The sequence below is a fragment of the Pleurodeles waltl genome, chromosome 2_2 (genome assembly GCF_031143425.1).
Source record: "Pleurodeles waltl isolate 20211129_DDA chromosome 2_2, aPleWal1.hap1.20221129, whole genome shotgun sequence".
NCBI lineage: Eukaryota > Metazoa > Chordata > Amphibia > Caudata > Salamandridae > Pleurodeles > Pleurodeles waltl.
The window spans coordinates 875,921,521-875,944,610 of NC_090439.1; the positions used below are offsets into that span (position 1 = coordinate 875,921,521).

At 45.5% G+C, this 23,090-nt stretch overlaps 1 protein-coding gene across 2 annotated transcripts in view; it reads right to left on the bottom strand.

The window, feature by feature from the left end:
• RGS22 (regulator of G protein signaling 22) overlaps nt 1–23,090 on the bottom strand; it is a 742,354-nt gene that overhangs the window by 40,943 nt on the left and 678,321 nt on the right. For both annotated transcript variants that reach the window (XM_069220550.1, XM_069220549.1), the window contains exon 25: nt 18,006–18,095. In XM_069220550.1, the coding sequence (XP_069076651.1) occupies nt 18,006–18,095 (90 nt within the window). The remainder of the gene's footprint in view (nt 1–18,005; nt 18,096–23,090) is intronic.

The window sequence follows — 23,090 nt, forward strand, 5'->3', positions numbered from 1 at the left end:
TGACATCACTTATGACATCATTCAGTGAGAGTAAGTGGTTGTATGGGTGTGTGAGTGAGTGTATGAGTGGGTCTAGGGTTGAGTGAGTGGTTGAGTCAGTTGCTGTTTGGGAGCGTGAGTGGATGTGTAAGTAGCTGTATGAGTGAGCTAGTGGCTGTGTGAGTAGCTGCATTGTTTGACTGGGTGTATGAGTGGCTGAGTGAGTGAGTCTGTGACAGTATGGGTGAGTGAGTGGATGTATAAGTGGCTGTATGCACAAATGAGTAGCTGCATCAGCGAATGTATGGGAGAGTGAGTGTATGTGTGAGGAGCTGTATAGGTTGGAGAGTGGGTGTTTGAGTGGTTGCATGGGTGAGTGAGTGGGTGTGTGAGTGCCTGTACGAGTAAGTGGGTGTGTGAGTGGTTGTGTGCATGAGTAACTGTGTGTGTAAGTGAGTGTATCTGTGAGTGGCTGCGTCGGTGACTGTGGCTGAGTGCGTGGGTGTGTGAATGGTTGCATGTGAGTGGGTGTGTCAGTGTGGGTTTGTTAGTGGATATGTGAGTGGGTGTATGAGTGGCCATAAGGGTCTGTGAGTGGGTATGAGTGTGTCAATAACTGAATTAGTGCTGTATGGGTTAGTGGGTGGTTGCATCTGTGTGAGTGGGTGTGTGTCAATAGTTTAATGGGTCTGTTAATGGGTATGTGAGCAGTTGTGTGGATGTGTGCGTCAGGATGCGAGTAGTTCTGCCTATGATGTCATAATTGATGGCATTTGAGATGTCATCGGTGATGTCACTGACCATATCGTGACTGATGTAGTGTGTGGGGTCATGGGCGGTGCATTGCGGGGGTGCAAGTCTTGGTTAGCTCGGGTGGCTGTGGCTTCTGAATTTCTGTGGTGTTCTACGTGTGGGATATGGGCCTGGCTGTAGCGTCCCTGTGGTCTTTGTTTTTTTCAGTGATTTTCTGTTTTTTTTAATATTTTATTTTCTAACTGTAACCATTACAGTGCCTGTAACAATAACTCTGCCTAGGCTCTTCCCTCCGCTTCCACATCTAACTCACCAAACCTCACTCTACTACCATGACCTCCCACACAACCCTACTAAATTCTCCCTCATTTATCTCACCCTGCTACTATGCTCTCCCTAACCCTTCCACAGACCCTTCCCTCCTCCATCCCCCTTTACTCATCCCAAGCCTTTGGGTTGAGTGAATGAAGGATATACTCCCAATTAACACTTCTGGATTTCTTTCCTCCTCCACCCCTCCATTACTCCAGTCAATCTAACTAACAAACTCTCATATCCGCGGCTCAAATTAACTCATAATAATACTAAAACTGTACTCCTATTTCCCGATACTAATCCATTGCTAATTCTTGTTGGTTTCCAGAGTAGCGTGCTACTCACCGAAAAGCGCTTCGACGCCTCGTCAGGGGTAGTAAGCGCTATATAATGAAAATGTCACTTACCCAGTGTACATCTGTTCGTGGCATCAGTCGCTGGAGATTCACATGTTCTGCATAGCTCGCCATCTGGTGTTGGGTCGGAGTGTTACAAGTTGTTTTTCTTCGAAGAAGTCTTTCGAGTCACGGGACCGAGTGACTCCTCCTTTTGTCTCCATTGCGCATGGGCGTCAACTCCATCTTCGATTGTTTTCCCCGCAGAGGGTGAGGTAGGAGTTGTGTTGTAGTAATAGTGCCCATGCAATGGAGTGACTAAGTATGTACCTATTTAAGGCTAAAATAATATATATACAAATATATACAAATATACAAAGTTGAAGCTAACTTCCGAATTGCTACAGGCTCCCGGGGAGGTGGGTGGGCATATGTGAATCTCCAGCGACTGATGCCACGAACAGATGTACACTGGGTAAGTGACATTTTCAGTTCAATGGCATCTGTCGCTGTAGATACACATGTTCTGCATAGACTAGTAAGCAGTTATCTCCCCAAAAGCGGTGGTTCAGCCTGTAGGAATGGAAGTGGTTTGAAATAACGTTCTTAACACGGCTTGACCTACTGTGGCTTGCTGTGCAGATAGCACGTCTACACAGTAGTGCTTGGTGAACGTGTGTGGCGTAGACCATGTGGCTGCCTTACATATTTCTTGCATTGGGATGTTTCCTAGAAAGGCCATGGTAGCACCTTTTTTTCTGGTTGAGTGTGCCCTTGGTGTAATGGGCAGTTGTCGTTTTGCTTTGAGGTAGCAGATTTGGATGCATTTAACTATCCATCTGGCTATACCTTGTTTTGATATTGGGTTTCCTGCATGAGGTTTTTGGAATGCAATAAATAGTTGTTTAGTCTTTCTGATGTTTTTCGTTCTGTCAATGTAGTACATTAATGCTCTTTTGACATCTAATGTATGTAGTGCCCTCTCAGCTACGGAATCTGGCTGTGGGAAGAACACTGGTAGTTCCACTGTTTGATTTAGGTGGAACGGTGAAATAACCTTTGGTAAAAATGTAGGATTAGTCCTTAGGACGACTTTATTTTTGTGTAGTTGTATAAAAGGTTCTTGTATTGTAAACGCCTGAATTTCGCTTACTCTTCTTAGAGATGTAATGGCGATGAGAAATGCAACCTTCCAGGTGAGGAACTGTATTTCGCAAGAGTGCATGGGTTCAAAAGGTGGACCCATGAGTCTTGTTAAGACAACATTTAAGTTCCATGAAGGAACAGGTGGTGTTCTTGGTGGTATAATTCTTTTAAGCCCTTCCATGAATGCTTTAATGACTGGTATCCTATATAGGGAAGTTGAATAGGTAGTCTGCAGGTATGCAGATATTGCCGCAAGGTGTATTTTAATGGAAGAGAAGGCTAGGCTAGATTTCTGTAAGTGAAGCAAGTAACCCACTACATCCTTTGGAGTTGCGTGTATAGGTTGGATCTGATTATGATGGCAGTAACAGACAAACCTCTTCCATTTACTTGCATAGCAGTGCCTAGTGGACGGCCTTCTGGCTTGCTTTATGACTTCCATACATTCTTGGGTAAGTTGTAAGTGTCCGAATTCTAGGATTTCAGGAGCCAGATTGCTAGATTCAGCGATGCTGGATCTGGATGTCTGATCTGTCGGTTGTGTTGTGTTAACAGATCCGGCCTGTTGGGCAATTTGATGTGGGGTACTACTGATAGGTCTAGCAGTGTTGTGTACCAGGGTTGCCTTGCCCAAGTTGGTGCTATTAAAATGAGTTTGAGTTTGTTTTGACTCAATTTGTTTACCAGATAAGGAAGGAGAGGGAGAGGAGGAAAAGCGTAGGCAAATATCCCTGACCAGTTCATCCATAGGGCATTGCCTTGGGACTGCCTGTGTGGGTATCTGGATGCGAAGTTTTGGCATTTTGCGTTCTCTCTTGTTGCAAACAAGTCTATTTGAGGTGTTCCCCAGAGTCTGAAGTAAGTGCTTAGAACTTGGGGGTGAATTTCCCATTCGTGGACTTGTTGGTGATCTCGAGAGAGATTGTCTGCAAGTTGATTCTGGATCCCTGGAATAAACTGCGCTATTAGGCGAATGTGGTTGTGGATTGCCCATCGCCATATTTTCTGTGCTAGAAGACTCAACTGCGTTGAGTGTGTCCCCCCCTGTTTGTTTAGATAATACATAGTTGTCATGTTGTCTGTTTTGACAAGAATGTATTTGTGAGTTATAATTGGTTGGAAAGCCCGCAATGCGTGAAAAACTGCTAGCATTTCTAGGTGATATATATGCAGTTTTGTTTGATGTACGTTCCATTGTCCTTGCATGCTGTGTTGATCGAGGTGTGCTCCCCACCCTGTCATGGAAGCATCTGTTGTTATTACGTATTGTGGCACTGGGTCTTGGAATGGCCGCCCTTTGTTTAAATTTATACTGTTCCACCATAGAAGCGAGAGGTAAGTTTGGCGGTCTATCAACACCAGATCTAGAAGGTGACCCTGTGCTTGTGACCATTGTGATGCTAGGCACTGTTGTAAGGGCCTCATGTGTAGTCTTGCGTTCGGGACAATGGCTATGCATGAAGACATCATGCCTAGGAGTTGTAATATCATCTTTGCTTGTATTGTTTGTGTTGGATACATGCGTTGTATGATCTTGTTGAAATTTTGAATTCTTTGTGGACTTGGAGTGGCTACTCCTTTTGTTGTGTCTATTATGGCTCCCAGGTATTGTTGTACTTTGCACGGCAAAATGTTGGATTTTGCAAAGTTGACGGTGAAACCTAGTTTGTAGAGGGTTTGTATGATTTGATTTGTGTGTTGTAAGCACTTTGTTAGTGAATTGGTTTTGATTAGCCAATCGTCTAGATACGGGAATACATGTATTTGCTGCCTTCTGATGTGTGCAGCCACTACTGCTAGACATTTTGTAAAGACTCTTGGTGCGGTTGTTAAACCAAAAGGCAATACTTTGAATTGGTAATGTATTCCTTTGAATACGAACCGTAGGTATTTTCTGTGAGATGGATGTATTGGTATATGGAAATACACGTCTTTGAGATCTAAGGTTGTCATGTAGTCCTGTTGCTTTAGCAATGGTAACACTTCTTGTAGCGTGACCATGTGAAAGTGGTCTGATTTGATGTAGGTGTTTAGTATTCTGAGGTCTAGGATTGGTCTCAGTGTTTTGTCCTTTTTTGGTATTAAGAAGTACAGTGAATAGACTCCTGTGTTTGTTTGTGTGATTGGTACTAATTCGATTGCATTCTTTTGCAATAGTGCTTGAACTTCTATTTCTAGAAGGTCGGAATGTTGTTTTGACAATTTCTGTGCTTTTGGTGGTATGTTTGGAGGGAATTGTAGGAATTCTATGCAATAACCATGTTGGATAATTGCTAAGACCCAAGTGTCTGTAGTTATTTCCTCCCATGCTTTGTAATAATGACCTATTCTTCCCCCCACTGGTGCTGTGTGGAGGGGATGAGTGACATCTGAGTCACTGCTTGGTTGTAGGGGTTTTGGGGCTTTGAAATTTTCCTCTATTCCTAGGGAATTGCCCTCCTCTGTATTGGCCCCGAAAGCCTCCCCTGTACTGTCCCTGGTAGCTGGACGGTGTTGCCTGCGAGGTGCTGGCTTGTGTGGCCTGACCCCGAAACCCCCCTCTAAAGGGTGTCTTGCGGAAGGTGCTGTAGGTTCCTCTGCTCTGCGGGGAGTAGAGTGCGCCCATGGCTTTAGCAGTGTCAGTGTCTTTTTTACGTTTTTCGATTGCCATGTCCACTTCTGGTCCGAACAGTTGTTTTTCGTTGAATGGCATATTGAGCACTGCCTGCTGTATCTCTGGTTTGAACCCAGACGTTCTTAGCCATGCGTGCCTTCTAATGGTCACAGATGTATTAATTGTTCTTGCAGCTGTGTCTGCTGCGTCCATAGAAGATCGTATCTGGTTATTTGATATGTTCTGTCCTTCCTCAACCACCTGCTTTGCCCTTTTTTGAAGTTCCTTGGGTAGATGCTCGATGAGGTGTTGCATCTCATCCCAATGGGCTCTGTCATAGCGCGCAAGTAGTGCTTGAGAGTTAGCGATGCGCCACTGGTTTGCAGCTTGTACTGCGACTCTTTTCCCAGCTGCATTGAACTTGCGGCTCTCTTTATCTGGGGGTGGTGCGTCCCCAGATGTGTGGGAGTTGGCTCTCTTCCGAGCTGCTCCCACTACGACGGAATCTGGTGGCAGCTGTGTGGTGATGAAAACAGGGTCTGTAGGAGGTGCTTTATATTTCTTGTCCACCCTTGGCGTTATTGCCCTACTTTTGACCGGCTCCTTGAAGATTTCCTTTGCGTGCCGAAGCATACCTGGCAGCATAGGCAGGCTTTGGTAGGAGCTGTGGGTGGAGGAGAGGGTGTTGAATAAAAAGTCATCCTCGACTTGTTCTGAGTGGAGGTTTACGTTGTGGAATTGTGCTGCTCTAGCCACCACTTGAGAATATGCTGTGCTGTCTTCAGGTGGTGAGGGCTTTGTTGGATATGCCTCCGGACTGTTGTCCGACACTGGGGCGTCATATAAGTCCCAAGCGTCTTCATCCTGGTCACCTTGGCTCATGGTGGTGTGAGCCGGAGAATGTGACGGAGTTTGCACTGGTGAGACGTTAAGTACAGGTGGAGGAGAGGGTGGCGGAGTCACCTTTTTCACCATTTTTGTTTGTGGCGCCTGGTCTGTTTGAAACTCCAGTCTCCTTTTTCTCCTAATAGGGGGAAGGGTGCTTATTCTTCCTGTTCCCTGCTGTATGAAAATACGTCTTTGCGTATGGTCCACTTCGGTGGATTGCAGCTCTTCCTCAAACCTATGCTTTCGCATCTGAGAGGACAGTGATTGCTCCTCTGTATAAGAGCCTGGACCTGGGTCGGTTACGGGTTGTTTCGGCACCGAAACCCTGCCTGTATCTTTTTTCGGCTCCGAGGTGGCTTTTTTCTTTTTTGGAGTCGAAACCTCTCGGCGTCGATCTTCGTCGGTGCCGCTGTCTCGGCGTCGAGCCGTTTCTACACCGCTATCTCGGTGTCGTTGCTTCTCTCCAGCACTTTCTCGATCCCGAGAAGGCTGCGTGCCGGTGTCTCGACCGGAGTCGGACGATCTCGGCACTGTTTTGGCCTTTTTCGGTGCCGATGGTCGGTCCCCGAACTTATGGGTGGAGCCATGGCCTGGTGGCAGTGGCGTCCCCTGGGCCTTGTCACTTTTCTTATGTGTTGTTTTCGACGTCTTACTCACGGTTCTTTGATCGTCGAATTCCTCGGAGTCCGATTCGTGGATCGAAAAGGTTTCTTCTTCCTCTTGTTCCTCGAACTCTCGGTGCGCTGTCGGCGTGGATGCCATCTGAAGTCTCCTGGCTCGACGGTCACGGAGTGTCTTTCGGGACCGGAACGCGCGACAGGCTTCGCAAGTCTCCTCACTGTGCTCAGGTGACAGGCACAGGTTACAGACCAAATGTTGGTCTGTATACGGGTATTTGTTGTGGCATTTGGGACACGCGGTCGGGCCGACCAGGCCCCGACGGGGGCTCGAAAACTACCCCGAAGGGCACCGGAGCACGTCGATCTTCGATGCGGTGTTGAATCTAACTACGCCGATCCCGAACGCAACAATACCGACGAAAATCTTCCGAAATCTACTAACTTTCCGTTCCGAAACTCGGAGCGACAGGAACACGTCCGAACCCGATGGCGGAAAGAAAACAATCGAAGATGGAGTCGACGCCCATGCGCAATGGAGACAAAAGGAGGAGTCACTCGGTCCCGTGACTCGAAAGACTTCTTCGAAGAAAAACAACTTGTAACACTCCGACCCAACACCAGATGGCGAGCTATGCAGAACATGTGTATCTACAGCGACAGATGCCATCGAACATATTATTACAATACAAGATCAACGACATTCTAGTCTTGTGCCCTAAATAGTGGGACGGAAAAGTTCACAAAGCATTGTTATGTACAGCCACACGGGGGCAGTCATACAAGATGTCATTCCAAGATCTTAAATGTGGATGAAAACCCATGGCTATCAGATCCCTGAGCAGCTGCGCCCAGGTGAAGGAGTAAAATGCTTTCTCCACATCTAGTAGAGGTGCACGTGTGAGCGCGCGTGTGTGTGTGGGGGCGGGGGAGGAGTTGTAATATTCTCCTGACTGCATCCTTTGTTAAATACCTACTACAAAAAGGAATCACTACGCAAGCACCAGTAAGGCAATGACCACTATCAATCTGTGAAATATTACACCTGTCACTGGCTTCACAAGGGGATTAAAAAACAACAGGGGTCTGTATGATGAGCACAATTTTGGGCCCTTATGAGCATCGGAAGAACCATAAGTGTGACTTCCCAAAGAAACTGAAGCATGGCCGAACCCTTAAGGGGTCAAAATATGTGGGACTAAAAGGTCTCCTAATACAACATAATTCCACCTGGAGGCGACTGCTACCTGGTGCTCACTCCTGAGACACATCCTTCAGTGCTACTAGTAAATCATCTGTCTGCCTCAGTCCAATACACTCTTAAGTGATTAGTTTTTCCAGTTTCTTCCCAAGTGATTCTGTACGTATGCCACGTGTCCTCAGCATGGTTGCAGGTGCACCGCTGCCTGCAGCACCCACGCAGTTTGTTATTGATTCACACTGCATCAACCGAGAAACTCCCGCCTGACCATGATAATTCCTGCAATTGAGATGATCCCCTTTCACTACTGGTGAAAGGGGCCAAGGTCCTACTAAGCGCGTCCCCCTCCTCTGTTCATAACTGCGCATCCACAGTCCACCAACAGTGGCCACACACGGTCTCCTAAGGTCAGTGGCTCTAATTCCTGCACAGGAGAACTCCCCTAACCCTGTGGACTTGTACGCGCTCTTGCAAACCAGCCAAGTGCTTTACAACGAATCTGATGTTAACGCCAACTTCCACTGATAGCCTTATGACGTGTATGTACAATCTGAAGGCTTCTCACACTGATAAAAACTGCTCTGTGGCACACAGGTGTATGGTGAAGTGAAGTTGTATGTGTCTAAAACGCAGGTCCTTTGAGGCATAGGGTGCCATGTAGACAGTCTAGAGTGCCCCCTCCTTCATGAACCTTCATGAAAAGTGGAAGCTTTTTATTTGCTCACAAATGTCGAAAGTGTCCCTTAAAAATAAAAAGAACATTATATTTCTGAGTTTAGAGAAAGGTGCGTTTGTAAAAGGGAGGGTCATGGATTCCAAGATAGAGCTCTGATACGCAGAACAGATAAAATGCAATCCAAGGCCATTCTCCGCATTCCCCTTGACGTCGGGTGCTACAGATGTGAGGCGACACCTGTTAGCAATGCATGGAGCAAACCAACTCCTGCTGAAATGATTAATGAATAGAAGAACTTATATGGCGCAATTAAGCAGATGTTTGTCCTTGAGTTTACTCTTAGCCTTAATACCTCCAGCATGTCGGTCCAAACAAAGATATGGTTGGATCACTTGATCTCCAAATACTTTTCAAACCGGATATAGAAACCCATGCAAAAATGATTAGCCACCCATCCCTCTCAGGCACTCAGAAGCCTCAGCAGAGGACATGTTCCCAGCACCCTGCAGTCTAGTTTGACATGCTGGCACCAGCCCAGAAAAGAAAATCAAACTCTACACATACCGAGAAATGATTCAAAGAGGAACTAGTGGAGCTGCATACAAAGAGTTACCACCTGAGGCAAGAAACACATGAGAGAAAGCTGCCAGAAGATAAGCCCACTGCAGGATACATAGACAAGATTACCACAAACCCATGAAGAAAACCAAAAAGACGTACTATGAGAAATACACGAATGAGGTCTCCTCCCAATGAAGGAATTATCTACGTGTAATAACCATCTAACTCAGCCACTCTGAATAGCAGCCCCTGTACTTCACAGCAACACTGCAATGCAAACCCATTGCCTTCTCCATGTCCTGCAGTATATCCCGGGATCACTGCTCTTCGGCTTGTGCCTCAAAATCCGCACATGCTCTCTGGCGCAACTCCTGGACATCACCAGGTGAATAACAATATGCATACAGGACATGCAAATCCACTTTTGGTTTTACAACCCAGAAAACCAGGCAAACGCCACAGTGAGTTTTGCGTGTTTAAACCAACATCCTAGCAAAGAGGCACTTACCAGACATTGTCATTCCTATGGCCCCTATGTTTTGGAACCCCACAAAAATCTCCACAAAGGGGAGATGGAGAATCTCTTTGTTGCAGAGCTCTCCTTCATGCCCACAATGAATGTCGTGGGACAGCATCAACCTGCCGCTCTTCTCCCTCAAAAAACATTCTCCCTCCTCTCTAAACTAGTCACTGCCTGCCGATCACAAGAGTGTTTTTCAATAGGTTTTTATTGACGTTAACATGACACAAAGGAATTCCGTTACCAAATGCCAGTCATGACCTGGTCAACAGACAGTAGTCATGCAATTCGATAAAGTTGACAAAGTATGAACAGGACTTGAGTGTTTGCTAAGGCACACACTGACTAGTTTCAAGGGCTGAGACATAAATCGAGAGAAACCTGTCCTGGCATAAAGGTTGCTAAAAGTTGGTCCTTCTCTCCTGGATGAAAACAAAGATAGTGATTACTGTGTAACTTCTGACCAACGGTACTGGAAATTTGGAAAACATTACCAATGAACAGGACCATGGGGGGGTAAGGTACACACGGGGGAGGAATGAATTTAAATAAATCACTTACCTGCTTCTCCACCACTGCGCCGCTCCTCTCCCGTCGCTGCAGACAGGCACAGGCTCCCAGCCTGCCCTGCAGCCAATCCTGACGCTCCTCAAATTTGTGTTAGGATTGGCTGGGAGCCTGAGCATGTTCTCTCCAGCCCGGCAACTGTGTTGCTAGGCTGGTGAGAGCCTACTGTGCATATATGTTTGGCCGGCCAAACATACATGCGCAGTGAGGGGTGTGCTCGTCATCCCCAATGCCCTGCCCCTTTCACAAACAAAATAATAATAAACATGGCTTATTATTGTTTCTTTGTTAAAGGATTTGCAGCGGCTGCTGCTGGCGGGGGCAACACTCCTCCACCCTAAGCGAGGACCCGTGAATGAAGAAAAGGCTAAATAAACAGTGAAATGCAGTACATTTTGACATGTTATTGTTTCATTATTTTGCCATTTTTATGCATTGTAACACGGTCTGGGCAAATATCGCACCTCATTAGTACCGGTTTAACAACCACATACAGCTGTAAACAACTAACAGTTAACCAGTCAACGTTTGAAAAGGGCTTTCCAATGCATGGGAACACATGTCACCACGTTGTCGGTAACTTTTGAATCAATTGAGCTAGAAACAAAAATAGTTTTATTAGAATCTGCAGATTATGCAGCAGAGGCTGGATTAAGTGGCAAATGTGGTGAATCCATTACAGCCGCAGAATTGCAGTGGCCCTGCCACTAAAGCATATTTTACATAAACTAATGCCAGACTAGAGCTTGTTTTGTGCTATCTATCAATTGATGAACAGCAGAACACAAAGAAAGCTCACACTAGAGAGGCAAGCAAGGAGACTGTCCTTGCATCCCCAACCGGAGCGAGAGCCATAAACTTGTTTTTTTTATTGCAATGTGAAATGTGACCTGAAAAGTGATGTGGACTACAGAAGAGGAGGACATTTTGTGAAAAGTTTAACACCCAGGCCCTTAGTGGGATTTGCTGGACAGAGGTTTAAGTATTTAATTATTTATAACAGTCCAGTATCAGAAAATATTTGTGCGGGAGGAAGGTCAAAAGCACTCAACTGTCACCAATCTCCAAACATGGAGGGGGAGGATGCGCAAGCTATGGTTCAGAATTCTGCCTTGCTGCTGCAATAAGAGGTGCTCTCATTGGAGGCAGTCTGATTGGAGGACACTTGCTCAAGTCCAGGATTTGGGGATATCATACTCCATGCCCAGTCTGGGGCCACTAGGGTTACTTGAGCCCAGTCAATCCTGATCTTCTTCAGAACTCTCAGCAGGAGAGGTATCGGCAGAAAGTCATATAGAAGTCCACTGTACGTGAAGAGCGTCTTCGAGTGAGATACATCTTGGAAACTCCAATGCACAAAACTGCTGCCACTGTGCGTTCTAACAGTGGCAAAAAGATTGAGACAGGGCTCTCGTCAACTGCGGAAAAGACCCCTCACCACCTCCATATGTAACTGCCTTTCATGAGCCACAAGTCGTTTATGGCTTAGTTCATCCACTCTGGCGTTCAGATGCCCCAAAGACAGGACAGGAGGCAGTCGTAACACTCATTCCCAAAAACTGTCTCCACCCCACTCAAAAGAAAGGCTGTAGAGTAATAACCAAGCTGATAGCATATTTAGACAGGATAGCTCTGCACATCTTACAGACTCATCAAATCAATCTTTTGTGTGGCAGGATGGGTTGGAACAATGTAGAATGACCTGATAATTCAAAGCCTGACATGAGACACTGAGGCAGAAGTAGAGGCGATGGCACTCGGCGCGGACAAAGCATTTAAGCATGTCTGCGGATCTTTCTTAAAAGATGTTTTAAACAAGGCCAGCTTTCACAGACCCTTCGTGCAAAAGGAAAGTAAATTAAACACTATTTATACAATGTGAAATCAGTAAGGGCACGCAGTAAGAATGCCTGTTGTCACCCAATTTATTTGCAATCCCATTGGAGCCAGCATTGGACCGGCTCTTCAGGCATTCTGAACTGGGTGTGGGCCAGTTTTTTGACCCATGGTCACTGTACAGGCAACAAGGGGTGCTACCGTCGTGTGCGGAGGTCAGGACACTCCTAGCTGGTGTGATCAAACTATGCCAACATTGGAGGAGGTAAGGTTGTGACACAGATGTTAACATTTTTATCCTAAAAGTGCTCAGATGTTGCAATTGCCTCCCTTGCCCAATAAGACTGTACATATCCTGTGGCTTATGAGTCAAACGATCAAGACACACTTATGGCACTGACTGGTCTGCTGTGACCTGTGGACGGGCCCTGTGTAGGGTGACCATCTGGTATGGAGGCAAATTCTGCACAGGACTGTAAAATTATCAGGATAAAAAGTCAGGGCCAAGGGTAAAAATTCAGGACAAAAAAGATGAATTGTACAGACACTTACAAGGAAAGGACACACAAGACTACTTTATCAGTGCATTTATTTACATTTTTCTGCAAAGCACTATTTATTTACCACATTCTTAATGTGGTTGCCTTTAGGTATGCTACATTCAAATGGTACATTATGTCCTTGTTCAACAGTAAATTAATGCTCTGGAGCACGGTGTCTAGGGAATCCGCCCTATCCAAATTCACCCATTCTTTCTTGGAGAGAAAGCAACAGCAACATTTTGATCATGTTTCTAAACACTTTAAAACATATGTTGTATAGTTTGAGAAACACTAAGGTAAGTGACCTTCTGCTAGTTTAGACAAGTTGGAAAAAAACATATGACTTACGTCTACACCTCCCGCGGACTTTGAACCTAAAAAGATAATGAGTCAGAGCAGATGGTGTTGTGGCACTCTTACACCTAAAGTCAGGATGTGGGGTAGCAACAGCTTGTCTGTAGTCTGCAAGCACTAGCGTGTGTGTCCAAGACTCTACATTTATCTCAGAACTTGAAGCCCAATCAAAGAGAATTAAAGAGGACAATGAAGTCAATATCAGATGGGGGATACAAAGCAACAGATTCAAACGGTTGCTGCTAATAACTGGATAAATAAGGAAAAGAAGAACAAGGTTGGAAAATTCATATAATCAGACAAAATGGGCTGACCATGAGTATCAGAAAGTATTGCATACCTAGGGAGTTGTCTCAGCGAAAAGGTGAGAAACAGAAGAGGCACTGTCAAGTGGTTGGGCAAGCAGCACCCATCCACCCTGCCAAATTCTGTAGGTGCAATGGTCCGCTGGCCATGCTTGTGACAGGTGAGCAGGGCCCAGACCCTATGGAAGGTTGTCCCTGAGCAAGTGCCCACTCTCTCCATGTCTTAAAATGGTTCTGCCGTCAAGCCAAGGCCAAACCAGGGATCTGGCTCTTCCCCCCTAAGGGCCAAGGTACAAGTAGAATCTTCAAAATATTTGGGATGGAAATTGCACAAGCAAAATGTAAGAACATGATAATGATTTTAAAATGTAAGAGGTATTTCTTAAACATTTAGTAGTGTTTCCCCCTTTATATAGAATTAGCCCCCAGATTGAACTTGCAATTAGTTACCTTTGGTACCTAGGGATTACTATCTACTGTTCCCCCACTGATTTGCAAGACTGAAATTGGGGCAGAGTGGTACAGTCCTCCAATCCCAGTTCACTTTTTGGTCTTCTCTTCTGCTTTCAGTAATGGGCCACCTGGCACTAGTGAAGATGGTGGTGCTATCTCAGTTATTCTATTATTTTGCTAATCTTTCCCTGCTCATCCCTCGTTCTTTCGTTAGACATGTCCCAAATCTGATTTTGGGGCTGGGGCGCCACCAGTTAGCTCTTCCCACTCTAAAGTTACTTGTGACTGTGGATGGATTAGCCCTTCCAGACTTAGAATGCTATTATTTAGCTGCAAAGCTCCAATTGGTTGCTCACTGGCTACCCGGCCAACTGCAGCATGAACAGGGTTCACCTGTAAAGACTTTAAGGAAGGCTTACTGCACTACTCATTGTTTCCTACTGACCACTCTACCCAACCCAAGGTTATACCACATGGTTTACTTTTACCTTACTAGAACCTGTAAACTCACTAACATGAAGAAACCCTTTGCTCCTGCAGTACTTTTGCTAGGCCTCCCCTCTCACACAGGACGAGTTTGCACAGAGCAAATCCATCAGCGGCATGCTACAGGCCTCTCAAAATTAAGGGACTTGTTTATTGACTGCAAGCTAGTAGATTTCCAAAGCCTTATGGTGGACTACAATCTTCAACTGGGTTAATTCCATACTTATGAACACCTTAAACAATCATTAAATGCCCTATTTCATGTCTGCCACTTAGCACCAAACCCACATGAGGAATGACAGATGCAGAGTAGTTGGTGTAGGTTTTGAGTAAACTGGTGTTTAGTAAAATTGGCATAGCGTGCAGTGGCTTACAAGTGCATTGGTTTACAGTAGAGTAGCATTGAGTTCAGTGACGGAGAGTGCAGTTTTGCGGAGTAAAGTGGGGCAGAGTCGTTGTCAGAGTGCAGTTGTGTAGAGTGCATTGGTTTTGAGTGGAGTGGCGCAGGGGGCAGTGGCATAGGGTAGAGTGGTGCAGGATACAGTGCAGTGGCAGTGAGTGCAGATTCAGAGTAGAATAGCGTGGCGTAGCGTGCAGTGGTACAAAGTAGAGTGGCACTGAGTTCAGTGGTACAGAGAGCAGTCTTGCAGAGTAGAGTGTTGTAGAGTGCAGTGGCACAGAGTAGGGGGTGCAGTTGCGTAGGGCAGAACAGAGTGTCAGAGTGCAGTGGTGCAACGGGGTGTAGCATGCAGTGGCTTACAGTGCAGTGGTTCGGAATAGCGTTGAGTCAGTGGCGAAGAGTGAAGTCTTGCAGAGTAGAGTGTCAGAGTGGCGCAGAGTCGAGTGGTGCAGATAGCAGTAGCCTAGAGAACAGTGGTGCAGAGTAGATTATGGTGGCTTAATGTGCAGTGGCGTAGAGTGTCATAGTAGGAAAGTGCCCTTTTTGTCGTAGCCCCCCCCCATTTTTTTGCCCTAGTACTGATGTTTGACTGAAAGTGCACTGGGTCCCTGCTGACCCTGTCCCCAGTGCCAGTGCTTTTTCCCCTAAAACAAGGTAAATGTCTAATTGTACCCAATTTGCAAGGCGTTTAGCAGCCTTGTAAGTCCCTAACAAATGGTACCCCTGGTACCCAGGACATGGGCACTAAATAGGGTCCATAAGGGTTGCAGCATGTATTATGCCATCCCAACAGACCCACAAACACATGCAGACTGCCACTAATTTGGCACTGAAATGCTGCTAGGCCTTCTTAAATCTGGGCCATAGGGTTATATCTCCGTGCACCTGACCTCTATATATTACTAGCGCTCTAGGAGACATTTTAATTACGCAGGAGTCCTTTCAGTGATTTTGCGTTATTCTTCTGACACAAAATCGCAGAAAGTTATGCGATTACAACAGTTTGTGTAATTTTGCATAATTTCTGGAACAAATGCCAGCACAGGAGCAGAGCGTGAGCAGCTGCTGATCGCTGCTGTTCTTGTTCTGTTACATTAACGTGCTATTTTCTTAGCGCAAAATGCATTCTGGGGTGCATTTTGTGTTAAGAAAATAGCTCTAAGTGCAGGGTTACGCTCCTTTTGCAATCCCATATCATTCTGCAGTAATTTACATAATTATGCTACAACAAATTCAAAAAGTATGGAGATAAGAAGGTTCTGAGATAAGGGAGCAAAGAATGAGACACGGAAATGATTATGGTTCAGGCGGCTGAAAAATCAGAGTAGGTCCTTCCCTTGAGAAGTGAACTCACCCTGTTGGAGGGAATTAGTGTTCCCACAAAAATGGTATGTTAGAAACATCAGAACAGATCAGTTGTGGGGGAAATGTGGCTGTGAAGGGACATATTTGCACATTTTTTAAACATCACTCAGGATAGAAGAACAGAGAAAGAGACTAAGGTACATGAGAGAACTGGAATGGATAACGCACAACATGGAACTGCACGATGGAAACTCTTCAAGGAATGCTGGGCCCCATTCAATGCATATTATTACCTGTTGGTAACAAGCAAGAGCGCATCTAACACTTGAGTAGAAACACCTGAAATGAAAGGTTATCAGCTCCTGTAACTAACGAGCAAGAACACACCCAAGTGCCTGAGTAGAGGCATCTGAAACCCACAGGGGCCAACTAACAGAAGCAGGTCATCTGTGGAAAGGCATGCCTTTACATTTTGAGACTGCTCAGCTTCCATCCTTTTTCTAATCATTAACATAAAGTTTGAGGTATATAAATGTCTTAATTCTTTTTAACTCCTATTAGGATAACGTTATTTAAGTTGATCACATCTGATCCAACAGAGGCACATCTCAGTGTTTTTGTGAAATACTTTATTTTAGCTGCATTGAGTGCTAAAGGTCTGTCATAACTGTAATATTACCCTCCAGTATTTAAACAGTTTGGCAGCTAACAAATTAAATAGAAGAGTTTGTGCTGATTTATTCTATAATCATATTAGTACACATATACAATATTTGCTTTTATGACTATGGGGGTCATTCTGACCCCGGCGGTCTCCCGCCGGTTTTCCGCTGCCCTTAAGAATCCTCCATGGCGGCGCAGCGAGGGGATTCTGACAGCCCATACCGCCATCCTGTTCCTGGCGGTTCGCCCGCCAGGAACAGGATGGCGGTATGGGTTGTCGTGGGGCCCCTGCAGTGCCCATGCCAATGGCATGGGCACTGCAGGGGCCCCCGTAAGAGGGCCCCACTTTGTATTTCAGTGTCTGCTTTGCAGACACTGAAATACGCGACGGGTGCCACTGCACCCGTCGCACCTTCCCACTCCGCCGGCTCAATTTTGAGCCAGCGTCCTCGTGGGAAGGTGTTTTGCACTGGGCTGGCGGGCGGCCTTTTGGCGGTCGCCCGCCAGCCCAGTGCAAAACGTAAAATACCCTCAGCGGTCTTTCGACCGCAGAGCGGTATTTTGGAGGGGGGAACTCTGGTGGGCGGCCTCCGCCGCCCGCCAGGGTGAGAATCACCCCCTATGTGCTTAATATTTTCAAACTCCCATTCAAAAGTATGTGTGTAGGCAATTATGCTTGACTGTCAAACTCTCCCAGTGACAGATGAACCATTTTAATCTAGAGGTTTACGCTATCTCCATGCAAAACTCTGTTAAGAGAAGAAGGTTTTTTTTTTAAATATAGCCTTATACAATTATCAAAATGTTTCCCACAGTGATGTATTAAATTCAAATACACAATTGAGGTTTTATTATTAGGAAAATTATAGTTCAAAGTCAACGTATTATCATTCAAAACTGACAAATAGTCATAAAGGGGTCTTCTACTCTTCACTAAATTATAAAAAATCAAGATAACCAATGAAACGGCTAGGTAACTGCTTTACAACGAAATCGAATCATGATGCATCCCATGGCACCAGCCCCCTACTAGCTTGTATAAGGCTGGCATAGGATGTGTCAAAAGGAGCACCCCTAGATATAGGGAGAGTCAAATGTACAACATGAACTAATACTGGATCCAAATGTATTCTATACATAAAATGCACTGAAGTACACATACTGCACAAGTTTTGTATAAAACAATCACAAATGTGTTACATTCCATTGCTCAATTGCAGCCATCCTTCTGTAATTACAAGCACAAATCTTTGTATCGTCCACATACTTTAATATGTCAAAGTGTTAAATGAACTTTGGAAAACTCCAACTTCCACAAAGGGTTACTTGCCTCTTAACACACCATTGCTCTAACGTTAACTCCTGGTGAGTTGCCAGGTTCAGCAATTCTCCCTTCAAACAACCCCTCTCACACGAGGGCACAGTATTCCTTACTTTTCCACACACACACCCTACAACCTTTCAATGCGGGCTACGATCAAAGTACAACTGCAGCTTAATTATCGATTACCTTCTTGGGCCCGAACAGTCCATCACTGTAATTGCTTCCAGTGTCATCAAAGATGTCTGACACAGTTATTCTTCTGTTTCTTCCGTGACGCTACCAATAGAAAGACATGTCATTAGAGTCTCTGCTGCAAGGACAAGGACGTGCAATAGGGTCAGAAATTTTATAGGAATCAGGGTACTAAGTGGGCATTGATCCGAGGACAAAAAGTAAAAATATAGGTACGTAGGTAAGGCGCCATCACTTGCGTCAAACAAAGGAGGAGTAAACAAATAACTGATGTGGCAGTAACGAGTGAAAAAGAAGGGGTGATGAGATTTCAGTGATGTAAGAAACAAACGCTGGGAGGGAGAAGTGGGACTAAAACCCAAGTATGTGATGAATTGTTCCCACGGCGCGCATCTGGGCCATTATCAGTGTATTTTAAGGCAGGCACGGAGGAGACCAGGAGCTACTGATCAGGATCATGTTGTAAAGCTTCTAGTGTGTGTACAAAAGGTGCATCCTAAGCAATTGTTTCTAATGGCCATGCCAGGAATTCCCCAGAAACATGGATTCAACACCATCACGTTTGCTCAGGTAGCTCAGTGCACTGGAGTATTTTATTAACACTAAAACAAATAAGATACTTACCCTCGATTAAAAAAAAAATCAAATGAGAGTGTAACTTCCTGCAGATTGCTGTGCGCCCCACTTGATTTGAAACTTTTCAATAGTAATGACAATCGACTGGCGCCAGATGGCGCTCCGACGTTTCAGCCGCGGAATAGTTAGACTCAGTGAGTAAAGTCTAAGAAGTGGCCCAGAAGCCGGTAATATCAGGTCCCTTACATTTTTACTGCACTTCACAGAGGCCAAGGACAGAGTATGGCCCAGCCAAAGGAAAAATACAAAATATTAAATAATTTATAACCAAAATAACGAACATCTGCAGCGAAGAGACAGGAAGAAAATAAGAAATATGGAGACAGCTATATATTGCTTTGAAAGAATGTTAATGAATGAAGTGTTATTTTCTTGTAATGCATTCTCCTTCTCACAGATTCCTTCCGTGAACCACTTCCAAATAATTCATTAACAGAGACAGGCTGTGAACTAAAACAAGCACTAGGTCTGGCCGATGCAAGAGCTATTGGCCTTGCCAATGTGTTGTAGCCATGTTGTTCACCAGTGTAGCTGCTGCTCAGGATGGCTAAAAGCTAATGTGGTAAAGCCGAGTGAAATGGCGTGGCAGGGAGAGCCGTGGAGGGCTACAGAGGGGGTAGAGTGGAGTACAGTTTTGCAGAGTGGAGTGGCACAGAGTCTCAGAGTGGAGAAACGTAAAGCAGAGTGGATTGCCGTAGAGTGGAGTAGAGTGGTATGGCACACATAAGCAGAGTGCTGTGGAGTGGAGCAGAGTATCGCAGAGTGGAATGGCACGGAGTGTCGTGGCATAGAGTGGAGTAGTGTGTCACAGAACAGAGTGGAGTAAAGTGGTATGGAGTGGCCTCGAGAGAGTTGTGTAGAGAATTGCAGAATAAAGTGTCGTAGAGATGAATAAAGTGGAGTAGAGTATAGTGGTGTAGAAGTACTGTACAGTTTAATGGAGTAGCGTGTCAGAGTGGAGCATCATGGAGTGTAATGTTGTACAGTGGAGTGTACAGTGGATGTTTAGTGTACTAGAAAGGCCTACACTAAAGTGGCATAGACTGCAGTGGTGCAGAGTAGATTAGTGCACAGTAAATTGGTTTTCAGGGAAGTGGCACAGAGTGCACTGGCAAAGAATGCAGTGGCTTAGAGCAGAGTGCAGTGGTGCAGTGTGGAGTGGCACAGCATAGACTGCAGTGGCGCAGAGTGCAGGGTAGAGTAGAGTCGCGTAGACAGAGTGGCATAGAGTGCAGTGGTGCAAAGTAGATTAGGGTAGCATAGAGTGGATTGGCGTAGAGTGCAGTAGTGTAGAGTGGAGTGGCGTAGAGTAGAGTGTAATGGTGTTGAGTGCACTGGTATATGGTGCAGTAGAGTTGAGTGGTGCAGAATAGAGTGCAGTGCTGAAAAACAAGAGTGGCGTAGACTTCAGTGGCAAAGTGAAGTGTTGCAGAGTAGAGTGGTGAAGAATAGAGTGGCGTTGAGAGCAGCGGTGTGGAGTGCAGTGATGCTGAGTAGAATAGAGCTGCATAGAGTTCACAAGCGGAGAATGCAGTGTTACAGAGGACAGGGTCGCAGAGCAGTGCTTTAGAGTGTCATGGAGAGCAGTGGTAAAGAGTGCAGGGGTGCAGAGTAGAATAGAGTGGCACAGAGTGTTGCAGAGTAGAGTATAGTGGCATAGAGTGCAGTGGTGCAGAGAAGATTAGCATAGAGTGCAGTGGTATAGAGTGTTGAAGGGTAGAGTATAACAGCGTAGAGTGCAGTGGTGTAGAGTAGAGTGTTAAAGAGCAGATTGGAGCAACACACAGTAGAGTGGAGTGAGGTAGACTGCAGTGGCGAAGAGTAGATTGTTTCAGAAGAGTGAAGAGGTGTGGAGTAGTGAAGAGTGGCATAGAGTGCAGTGGTGCAAGGGAGATTAGAGTGGCATAGAGTGCAGTGGCGTAGAGTGGTGCAGACAAGAGTGCAGTGGCATAGAGTACAGTGGCAGAGCAGAGTGTCATAGAGTGCAGTCATGTATAGCAGAGTGGCACAGAGCACACAGGCATACAGTGCAGTGGCACAGAATGGAGTGGGGTAGAGCAGAGTGGTGTACAGAGCACTGGCATAGAGTACAGTGGTGCAGAGTAGAAAAGAGTGATGTAGAGTGCAGTGGTTTTGAGTAAAGTGTTGTAGAGTGCATTAGCCTAGAGTGCAGTGGTGCAGAGTAGAGTGGTGTAGAGTGCAGTAGTGTAGAGTGGTGCAGAGTGGAGTGGCATAGAGTGGAGTAGTGCAGCACTGAGTGCACTGTTGTAGAGTGCAGTGGTGTAGAGTACAGTGGCAAAGAGTGGAGTAGGTTGTTTCAGAGTATAGTAAAATGGAGTAGAGTTGAGTGGTGCAGCGAAGAGTGCAGTGGTGTAGACTATACAGGCGCAGAGTACAGTGGTGCAGAGAGGAGAATAGATTAGAAAGGCATAGAGTGGATTGCCTTAGACTGGAGGAGTATAGAATAGAGTGCATTGGCATAAATTGGAATGGTACAGAGTAGAGTTAACCGGGGTAGAGTGCAGTGTTGTAGAGTGGAGTGGTGCAGAGTGGAGTAGAGTGGCCTAGATTGGAGTGGTGTAGAGTGCAGTGGTGAAGAATGTAGTGGTGTAGAGCAGAGTGATGTAGAGTGCAGTGGCATGGAGTAGAGAGGTGTAGAGTGAAGTGGTGCAGAGTAAAGTGCAGTGGCATGGAGTGATGCAGATTAGAGTGAAGTGGACTATACATGGTGTGGTAGTACACTTTCTTTACAGACAACACATCTTCAATTAATAAGACCATTACATTTGCACAGAAATAGGGTTTTACAGATAAAAGTATACAGCAACGATGTGTGGAAATGTTTCGATCATATTAAAATATTTGTTTCCACCACACTTCAGAATGACCAAAAATGTGCTTCATTTGTGCTTTCCTAATTCTGATATAATCTTAAATATCTGCACAGTTCATTTACAGACATTTACATTTTGTTGTGTGCTAGAAAAAAATACCATTGTACAGCCTTCCTCCAGCACACCCCCAGCAACCAGCATGATTGTCACATAAATCCTCTCACCTCGAAGTCTGAGAAAGGAAGGTAAACACCAAACTGCCTCTGAAGACAGCGCCTGACATTTGACCTCTGTCTTTGAATGCACAGAGAACGTGACAAGATAAGAACAAAATGTAAAAGCCTATTTACAGAAATCGAAAACTGTTGGAAGGATACAGTAAATAAGGTATGCTCTATGGGAGGGGCAAACTCAAGCTGGGCAGCCTAACACAAATAAAGCCTGCAAATAGAAACCAAGAAAATGTGAATTACAAGCCACAAAGCCAATAATGAGCCATGGGCAGAATGCATTCCCAGGGAAGCTTTCCGAATGTCCCTTAGATGTCTTCAGCAAACTAAACAGCAGCGCTGTCTGGTAGGCTTCGGCTTAGAAACGAGCTGAGCGTGAGGGTGCATTGCTGAGATGGGAATCACAGAGGGGCCAGCGTACTCCTAACCATGCCCATGCTTGGGATTGATGCTCCGTGACACCCAACTGTTGATGATAGTGGACAGTTGCTTCTCCCTCTGGACCAGTATTCCACTGCTAAGTGAACTGGGACATTGATGTTCCCCGAGCTTGGTTTGTGATGTGATTGAGCTGCAAGTGCCTCCGATTTGTAGGATTACATTTTAGTTGGGCTCTGTCAGGCTAATCCTTCCCCAGCCCATTCCTCCAGCCCAAACTTGTCATTTCCTAGCCTGCCCAGTGACCGTCTGATATCCCATAGTTATTGGTTTATTGCCTCCTTCTCTATCCTCCTGCCCATTGTTTTCTTGCCCTTTTTGGGGGATTTTGTCCCCCCCCAGGATGTCTTTTCTTTCATCCTTGATTATTCCACATACTATTGCTCTCTTTTTGACCGTTGTAATTGCCCTATTTATCACGGGTCCATGGCTCACAAATGTGTATTTACCACCGTGGCTGCACTTTTATTTGCTGACACTGATATCTACAGTGTAATGCCTCGATTTGTAATTTCTGTTGCATTGGACTGCCTCATGCCTGCCGTATTGCTCCCCTTTTATTTCGTTTCTCCTCTCCCTTTTCTGTATTGTTCTTCACATACCCTTTAGTAAAATGTGTTTAAAAAAATACAAAGATCGGCTGAGGTCCAGGTGATAACTGTACTTTTCCTATAAGCAAATGGGTGACGTTCCGAGATACTCTGAGTAAGTAGAATGAATTAACTATTTCACCACACATACCAGAGGGGTGTCTCGTTATTCACCCGCTTATACCAAGCGGGTCCACTGGATCCACTCTGCCAACAGTCACCAGGGGCAGGGACCTCAGTGCAGAACCATTGTATAACGTGATCATTCGAGTGCAGGGGTTCAGTGCGAACCGTATGAAGCATGGGAACCAGATTTAATTCCAAGGCCAATTGCAGATTGGCTATGACCTG